General features: G+C 45.0%; 1 protein-coding gene across 1 annotated transcript; it reads right to left on the minus strand.

Moving 5' to 3' along the window:
- Positions 1 to 1954: 1954 nt before the first annotated feature.
- MED26 (mediator complex subunit 26) lies at positions 1955 to 6109 on the minus strand. The gene is made up of 2 exons (XM_008933339.4): positions 5984 to 6109; positions 1955 to 4744 (listed from the first exon to the last, which is right to left on the minus strand). The coding sequence occupies exons 1-2, from the start codon at positions 6092 to 6094 to the stop codon at positions 3059 to 3061; spliced, it is 1797 nt and encodes a 598-aa protein (XP_008931587.2). The 5' UTR covers positions 6095 to 6109; the 3' UTR covers positions 1955 to 3058.
- Between the last annotated feature and the right edge of the window lie 3823 nt (positions 6110 to 9932).

Below are 9932 nucleotides of genomic sequence, written 5' to 3' on the forward strand. Positions count from 1 at the left end.
GAGCCCGGCCCGTGTGACAGCGAGAGGCGCAGGGCAGGGACGGAGCGAAGGTCACGGGCTGGGAGCCACCGGGACAGTCGCTGCTGACCTTTAAAACTAACTCCGGGAACCGGCTGGGGGAAAGGATGGGTGAGTACCTGGCAGGCAGGAGGGCTGCTAGAGCCCGGCTCATCCACGCACTCTGTCAAGAGACGTTTTTGCAGCGTTAATACCGATAAAAACATGCACTTCAGGTAATGGCGATTCCCAGAAGGTTTGCTGATGAGCCATTTCGTGTCATCCACTGACAAGAAAGAAATGGCAGCGTATTAACTTCAGGTTTTAGGATTAGAAGGATAAATTTTGCGAGAGAGGGAGGAGAAAGCAGTAGCAGAGTAACTGAGTCAGGCACAAATGAGAGTCCACAGCAGGTACGCACATGGTAAACTTCATTTGAACTTGTTTACAAAATTGACAAAAAAATATCACCTTGTAAACTTATTCACATTTGTTGGAGCTCACAGAACTGGTTATACTGGCATGCTGAAATAAAGATTGTCAAGCCTCGTCTCACCCTGGATGACACCAAGTGAGTTGACCTTTTAACAGCAGCAACAAACTCGGCATGGAACAAGATTTAAAGCTTGCACTGGGAAGGAGTTTCTCCAGCAGTTTTGTACCACAGGGAAAGGGCCAGAGGTCTGATTCCTGATGCTCCCTCAAGCAACTGAGCACCAGCAGTTCGTTGGATATAATCTGAAAGCTGTGATGAGCTTCGGGCATCACCTCACCCAGTGTGGTCCTCAAGGGCCATCAACTGCATCAGAAATGGAAGCAGTGGAGAAAAAGATGGAGTTTTATCAAGTGTAATGCAATACTTTGTCATTTCCTGAAGTTTGCCCTCTAGTCAAAGGCCTCAAAAGAGCACAGACCCTGTTCCTAAATGGGATCATTCAGGGAAGGGGGGAGGAGGGGCAGAGGGACATAAGATGCACAGTATTTTTTTACATAAACAAAACTCAAGCATTTCCAAAGTGACCAGCAGCTCATCCCTCTACCACCAAATCTACCACTCAGAACTGCAAGACAGGAGCTTTCCCCAATCCAAACCACACTGGCTCCACCTCACCAACTGCAGAACAACAAAATGGAAGTAAACTGAAAATATACTTGGAAGCATTGTTTGGTAACCACTTTTCACTCCCAGACCTCAGATTTCAGAAATGGAAGCACAGAGACATCAGCTTTCTGAGACACCCACACATTTCAGTAGCAGTCAGATCACAAAAGCAGTAGGTTTGAACAAGAATGACATGAAAATAAACCAAACCTCATCAGTTGTATTCCAGGGAATGAACCAACTTAATGTGGTCAGAAGCACCCTTCTGTGAAAACCAGGGAAGAGCCTGACTCTGCTCTCAGAGGCAGGAGAGCTCTCACCAAGGCTCTTCTCCAGCACAAACGGGTTAACAGCATTAACATCACTAAACCTGGGAATATTTTTGGTATAGTGTCCCCTCCCCTGTTCCCCTGGACAGAAGCCCAGCACTGGGGACTGCAGAAAACAGCCAGTCCCAAATGTTAAAGCAATTACAGGTATTAAAACCCTTCACTCTCTACACCCAGGCTGCTTTAGAAAGCACTGTAACAGCGAGGAATCAAATATTACAAAGTTACTGAAACAAGAAAATGAACTCTGGTTCCTTTACACTTTGAGGTACATTAACAGCAATTGGGTTATCAGTCTCCAGAGTTAAAACCAAAATCTAACCTGTGTGACTGAACACCACCAAGGTACTTGGAAGACATCCCATATATCCCTAAGAGCTGCTCTCAGCAGTGTCCGTGGCATTTGGCTTCACCAAACTGCTCCAACGGATTCCTGGGGTCAAGGGTCCCTTGGCTGGGCTGAACTGAGCAAACTTGGGGGGGGAGAGGGAGGGAAACGAGTGAAATATAAATAATTCACAAACTGTTTTGTGCAAATTTTTTTTATTTCCACATTTATATCACAACGTGTCCACTTAAAGGACCAAATAGCAAAGTTGCTCCCTTCTGCATCCCAGGAACACAGAAGTCTAGTTACTGTACATTCACTAAGGCTCTTTGTTTTTGCAAATTGCGTTTATGATGGATATCCATAAGGCAAACAATATCTAAAGGAATGGTAACAAGTATATTTCCAGCATACAAACAGGCTTCCTTTTTCCCTCTCACAGTACAGTTACAAACTTGTAGCACCCTCATTACATTTAGATTCTAGAAAAGGTGATTTTTCTTTTTATTTTTTTTGTCCTTTTTTTTTTATTTTTTTTTTATTTTTTTTTTTTACCTAGAAGTTTGCAGGAAGGGAAAAGGAGGAAAAATATTTGGCTGGTGGTGGTGGGATCAAAAAATATCGTTAAACATCTAGTTTTTGCAGCATTTCTCAGAGACTGGATTTAAACTGAAACCAGACTAAAGGATGTGGATGCCTATGGAATGTTGAGCTGAAGCTGGAGGCCCAGCCTGCAGTGCAACACCTGCTGTTTAAAACCCAATCTCCATTTACCACATGACTTTAGACCAACGCAATCATGTTCAGAGATGTGATAGAAATAAAACTACAGTTTTTGCACATTGTCTCTCGAATATCTCACTGCCAAATAATAAAAAAAAAAAAAAAAAAAAACCAAATCAAGTCAAATAAATAGATGCATATTTTGTTAAGGTAACTTCCACAATTTTCTCTGTACCTGCCTGTACTAAGATTCCGGCATTCAGAAAGTGCTGGAAATCCTCTTCACTTCTTGGGGGACTAACACTTTTTATAGCTGGCTGGCTAGAGAGTTTTGAACTCACTGATCAACCTTCGTATGCCTTCCTTTGCAATTGTTAGTAAACTGGTAGCAGCATTTCACAAAAGGAGAATTTAAAGGAACGAGCTGGAAAGGCCCAGCTCCCTCCCCCCCTCTGCTCGTGGGGCCTGTTTGTCCAGGACAGGAGGTTCTCTCCAGCTGGAAGTGGCATCGTGTCTGCCAGTTTTTGCCAACTGCAGGTGTAAAAAAAAAAAAGCAGGGTTTTAGCAAAAAACCTGCTCTCAGTCTAGGCAGACGTAAGGCAGGATGTTCAACCTCCCATCATCCCCGTGTGGATCTAAGGATATGCACTGTGTCCAATCATACCAGTTACCCTGTGTGTCATAACAACCGTTCACGCCCGGCCAGTTGTGGTCACGTATCCTGTCGAGGTCATCGCCCGTGACCTCCCTGGTGACCCCAGGCAAGTCTGTAGGTTTGCTGTTAGGAGCTAGAACGTGAGTCTTTCTAGCCTCTTTTCTAGTGCTTTCCTCCTGCTTTAAATACTCAGACATGAAGTAGTGAGCTCCTGGAGTCTGTACTCCTGATGAGGACAGCAAGCTACTCTGTCTGTTTAAATATGACTGAATGATTTCATTTCTGGATAACTCTTTCCAGTTCGTTTGTTCAAAAGGGCTTTGCAGGTTGGGTTTTTGCTCCTGCTTTTCCGTTTCTGTCCTGTGCTGTTCAGTAAGTGCAGGGATTTCTACCTGCAAAGGATCTTTCGGTGTTAAAGGTTTTATCTGTCCTGTCATGGGATCAAAAGTGAGTTTTCTCTCTTTTAACCTCACAGGTTTCACACCCCCTTCTGTCACGTGCCCATCCAAGTTGACTGTGTAGTCTCTGGGTCGGTACCTTTTCTTCTTTTTACTATCAGACCCTGAAGCAGCATCGTCACTGTCCATTTTGGAAGTGTCCTGTGGGAAGCCCACGTGTGGCAGGAGCGAGTCCCCGGGGTGGGTGCCAGCCTTGCAGGTAGGAGATGTGTGGAGGGGCCCCGCTGGGTGCCTGTGTCCCTCAGGAGGGACCTGCTGCTCCTGCCAGTGCTGCGGGACCTCGGCGGCCGAGGGCTGGGGGAGCTCCAGTCTCTTGGCTGGCAGGGGAGGTGTGGGTGGTTGCATCAGGGATGGTGGTGGCGATGGCACCTGTGCAGTGTCTAAGAACTGAGACCTCTGAGATGGACTGGGCATCGAATCCTTTGGTGAGTACGTGCTGTGCTGCCGAGCAAAAGTATCCTGCCTGACATTCCTGGGGCTAAAGGAGGAGCAGCGAGGGCTCTTGGGCTGGTGAGGGCCCGTGGTCTCTTCTGATTTATCATGCTGCTGAAGCACTGCAGTCTTTAGCAACGAGGAAGTGCTTGAAGGTTTTACAAGTCCTGGAGAACTGGTGTGAGGTTTTACAGCATTTACTGGGATCTTATTGTGTTTATCGTTTTCACTGAGTTCTGTCCTGCTGCTCTCGGGCCCCGCGTGTAGATTTACGTCTACAGGGCTGGGAAAATTTTCAGGACTACCTCCAATTCCGTTTGTTGGAGGGGGTGAAGAGTTTTGTAATACTTCATGACTAGCTTTGGAGACTTTTGGGGGAGGAGGGCCCTGCTGCCCATCCCTGTGATCGCCTTTCCTTTTCCGATTTCCCAGTTTCTCTGGTTTGGGAGAATTCAGTTTCTGTATGTCATTCCTGCTTTTCAGCTCGCTGATGGGCTTCGCTCCAGCCACAGCAGGAAGTTGTGTCTCTGGTTTGCAGTTGTGAGCACCTCCATTCGCTGATCCAGGTGGGTTGGGGAGCCCTCTTGGCACTGGGTCGTTCTGGGTCACGGGTTCTATCAACTTCTGCCAATTCCGCAACAATTTCTTGGCACGTTTGGCAAGTTCCTCATTGGATGTCTTCTTCCTCACCTCATTGATGAGCCTCCCGAGCCTTGTTTCCTACAAAGACAGACAAGCTGTTTTACAAACAGGTATCATCATCCCAAGAAAAACTCTTAAAGGAACGTTTCTGCTTTTGCTCACCCTGGTTAAAAACACTAAAGATTTAAGTGTTGAATTAATCTTTTCCAAAGCTCGGCCACTCAACATGAAACCACCTGTGGGTTTCAAGTCTTTATTCCCTGAGCTGGGAAAAACATCAGAAAGGAATTCTTTAATGAGAAAGAACATTGAGAATAAAGGTGTGAGTTCAGATGCAGCACCCAAAAGGTTTGTGTTCACCACAGTGAAAGTCTAAGATCTGCAGAAGGAGCCAAGAGAACAGAATTCCAGGGTCTTTGCCTGTTACAGTAACAATTAACAATAAAAATCTCCATTTGACAAAGCTGACTGCTAGGTGTGACATGTCCTACCTTCCTCCTCCACCTCTCCTCTCCCTTCACTCCCCAGTATCTTGGAAACACGTGGAAGAGCCATTTAAACAAATTCCTGGGGTGTCCCAGAGTGGTTTTGTGAGCGGAAGGAAGTGAAATGTTTGATTGTTCCCAAAGCACATTTGAAAACAAAGAATTGTTCCACAAGTCAGATTACTTAAGAAAAGGACTTCAAAGGAGAACATAGACCAGCCTGTGAGAGAAATATGCAACCTGTTGGGATACATATGTTGAAATAACAGGTGGAGTTGTAATTAAGCAACAGTTAAAAGCAAGAACACCGCTAATTTCAATACAAAGGGTGAAAAAAAAATATAAATCAGCCATAAAACTTCTTTGGGCTGTTTCTACGAGTGGCCAGTGAGACTGCAGCTCTCCCACACCTGCTCTCACCAAAAAGATCAGGTATTGAAACCTGCCTAAATGAATTTTAGATTGATTTTAAAGATACACAGCAACTATACTCCTATTTCAGATTTCTGGTGCTCGGTCACCAAACATCTACGAAGGTGACCAAAACTGCAGAGTCATATTGCTGAAGGCACCCAAATTCATCAGTGGCAAGTGATGATCAATGTAGTGCCCTGCACAAACAGGAACTGTGCTGCCCAGAATACTGATCTGGCCCAGAAAGGATCCCTGTGTTCAGCGAGATGTCGGAAGCAGCACGAGAGGGACAAAATAATATCTTAATTGTGAATCCTTTGCAATCCATCTATTGTTTCCAGAAAAGCTCCAATGGAAATTAGAAAGGCAGAGAAAGTCCTTTTATACACACAAAAATCATGTTCAGAGCGTGACATACCTCAAGTGCCTCTTTGGTAATGGGATATTTCTCCAGGCTGGAGATCACTTCCAGCACTGCCACCATGTTATGGATCTGCAACAAGGAACACAAAGTCACTCCATGTTTCATGTACAGGTCTTAGTTATCAAATGTAATTTAAGACCTTCCACTTTATAATTGCTGGGAGCCTTAATCACAAACTGCTATCAGACTGTCTGGCTTTGGGGAGCTGATTGTTCAAGAAATAGGGACAAGGACACTTTACTGACCTAGTTGGAAGCTGCAGGAGCTGTAACAAACACACTCTTATGTAAAACTCAAGGAAACATTTGCAATTAAACAGCTGTGACTTAGTAGCAAAGTTCTGAGACCCCTGGGCAAAGCATCAATTAATTGTCCTAACGGGAAACAAGTGCCCGGTGGGCCAAGAGCAGCGACCACTCCAGTGGGAAATCTGGGTTTTTTTTTAGGCACCGCTTCAGATTTACAGAAGTCAGCATTGTACAGTTTTATTCACGATATTGCTGCTTCCTGTGGCTGCACACCAAGAGTCTCCAGAGGCTCCTGGGGCTGGGGCTGTGCCCAGTAGGTGTCCCCAGACCATTGTCCAGACTCCTCCGGCCACTCCAACCCCCCCGGGACCCCCGTGCTGGGGGGGAACACGGGGAGGAGGAACTGCACAAACCCACAAAAATCACATTTAAAAAGTGAGCCTCAGGTTTTCTCATGGGCTGCACTGCAGCATTTCGGCACCAGCAGTGAGCTGCACACAGACACAGCTCCCCCAGTCTGAACATCCCCAGCACACGCCTGATTTTAATCATTTTAATAATTTCCACAAGGAACCCCAGATCCACATTTTAGGGACGTGGTTTAGGGGTGAACTCGGTAATCTTAGAGAGCTTTTCCAACCTGAACGAGTTTAGGATCCTACACAGAGATCCCTAATTTCCATTACCTGATGTTACAAGCACCGAAACTTGGAATTTCTAATTCACCTTTGGAGGCAGATTTAAGAGATAAGCACAGAGAAACTTGAATCACAGCCTCATTTATTGCTTAATTGCATTTGTGACTCAACTGGACATGAAGTGCACGAGAGAAAAACCTCTCAGCAAGAACCTCTGCAGGGATCCCACATCCCCCTGAAGCCTGAGCAGGAGCATCACCAGCAGCTCTGCCCCCCCAGCCACAGTCCCCTGCACGATTCTTCATTTTAAAAAGACCAAACTTTGTAAGAATTGGCTTTTCCAAGTCAGTTCTACCCTTCCCTTAGGATACAACAGAAGAACCAGGAGCTGAAGTCTCTTTCTTTCAGGAAATCTTGGGCATAGACCATGTTCTGTCCACCCCAGCAGAACTGTTTAATGCTGAGGGTACCTGGATAAACCTGGCAGTGATGAAACACCTTCCCTGATTTTCTGATTGATTTATCAAACTTAAGTTTAAAAGTCTAAACAGGCTTTGAATGATTCTAACTCTTACAGGCCGTGAAACCAACTGCAGGCCAAAGATTAATTAATTTGTCCTGGTTCTTTCTTCTCTGAGCTACGTTGTCTCTGCAGATATTTACAGCCCTATCAAGAGGTCAGCTCTGCTAAAACTCTGCTTAACCTTTAGAGCAGCAACAGCACCTATTCTGACATATTTTAGTTTTCACTATTTCACTTCAGTGCACTGACTTTCATCCCTGTTTTGATCCTTGCCCTGCCCTCAGTGCTCAGGAAGCACAGTTTAGCACCACAGTTTAACTAATAGATAATACCAGGGTTGGGGGTTTTTTTCAGTTTCTAGCACCAGAGCCCTTAGAATAGTTAATGCTCAATTCTGAGACTTTCCAGACACATTTTTAAACTTGTAAAACATGATACTCTCCTTCCCAACACAGATTTTAGACTCTGAACTACCAGGGTGCAGAAGGCTCTGCATTGCAAACACCAGTAATTGGTACAACGATTTTTGCAGTTACTGGTAATCCCCAAATATTCATTATCTGAATGACAAACTGATGGCAAAAAAAAGGATTGTCAGCCTATCAGGAAGGGGAAAGGGATGTTGTGTGTGCACACACCTACAGAAAGATGAAAACTGGTCAGGGAATTTCCAGTAACAGCTTTGCCTTTGTTCAGCACACCCCAACACACAGGAATGGATCCCCCAAATGGTAAATCATCTCCCAGGGCCCGGGTCTACACCAGCACTGCCAGGCTGGGACTTCCCTCCCTCTTCTGGGGACATGTGGTGCCAATTAAGGACAGTGAAAGTGGCTTTACACCACTCAACTCCAGCTAAAACACAAACCACCCCTTTGGGATTCCTCACACATTTGTCACCAATTCAGAGCAGGAAGGCTCCCAACATCTCACACTTCCAGCAAGAAGCTCCCCTCATTTTCCCTTTTTCACCTATAGGAAAGTTTGGTTCTTTAAAAATAAATAAATACAATGTTCAGGTAGGTTCAACAACTTCCTCCCCCTTCCCCAGTAGTTTTCTTGGAATGTTTCAATGAAACTGCCATAAAGAGAAGTTTATAATGAGAATCAAATTGCCTGTTTCAAAATAACACAGACTATGAAGTTTCTTGGGGTACAGTTAAACAGCAATGGAAACAAGATGACCTCCCAAAACACTTCAAGTGTCACTCATTCCATGAGAAGACACCTGTTGGGATAACAGCAATATTGCACACCAGTATCTTTATCTTAAACCATCTGTCACTGGCTTAATAAAATTCATATCTGTCACATAATAACGTGAGGCTGACTCTACAAAACCTACCAGGACCTTCCTACTTTGAGCAGCACCAGAAATGTTGATTTATTAATACAAAGGGCTATTAAAGATGCTTATTGGATACACAACAAAGTTCCACAGAGCAGAGTGGGACAGGGAATTTTGGCAGCCTGGCTCTCCAGACACCTCTCAGGAGTGTAACTGCACCACTCAGTGCCTCAAGAACTTGCATTTTAGTTTCTACCTGCCTTTGTCTGCTTGCACTGCAGCCCTTAGCACCCCCAAAACAACAACTGCCATGAAGCAACCCCAGGACCTGCATTTGGGAGCTGTCAGGAACCAGCTCAGAATAATTTACAGTGTCCCAAATGATCCCGAGCTGTTCCCGTGCTGGGAGCACTGACTGGCACACACCAACTCACTCCAAAGTTTACTGCAGAACATCTGCTTTGAGTCATCTGTGATAATCCCTTCCAGCCAACCCTAATGACAGCCACAGAAAACAAATCTTATTTATTCCATGTAAGGCTCCTAAAGTCATCCAGCCATTCAGCCACACTCAGGAGCTTTACTACTGCTATCCAAGATCTTTTCCAAGTTAAGCACTAAATGTTTTTACTCCAGCCTCAGAAAAAAGCAGGGGTTGCTGAACTCTCTGGAAAAGATCAAACAGCTTAATTTCCTTTTCTTAACTGCCATCTTAATCCTATTTTAGCATTTATAAACCAGGACCGATTCAGTAACTAACTTCAGGGGAAGTGTTACCCAGCAGTTTAAGGGGGGGTTTGGAAAGTCTGAGGTACAGCTGCTCCCTCCCACCTCCAATTCCAGTGACACCTTCCCAGGGAGATCTGAAAACAGCAGCAAGCTCAGCATCCACACGAGCTGCATCACCATTTCCACATGCTGGGATGTGTTTTCTGTTGGACCAGCACACTCCATGTCATGTTTTGATTCTCTTCCTTCACCTCCAGACCAGTCCAGATCCCAAACACAACAGGAACACCCATGTAACACCTCCCTGCCTTCCCCAGGACTGCCTGGACACAGCACAACCTGCACTCCCTCCACTGCTGCCTGAGAAACAAATGTCACACAAACTTTCTACTGCAGTCATTTGGATAAAGCAATTTTAAGTTTTGGTTGGCTTTTTTTGTTTGGTTGTTTTTTTGTTTTTTTTTTTTTTTTTTAACATTTCACAGGGATGTTTCTAAAGATTTCTGCATGCACAACC

This window comes from Manacus vitellinus, unplaced genomic scaffold, assembly GCF_001715985.3.
Source record: "Manacus vitellinus isolate BGI_N305 unplaced genomic scaffold, ASM171598v3 scaffold_64_pilon, whole genome shotgun sequence".
Taxonomy (NCBI): Eukaryota; Metazoa; Chordata; class Aves; order Passeriformes; family Pipridae; genus Manacus; species Manacus vitellinus.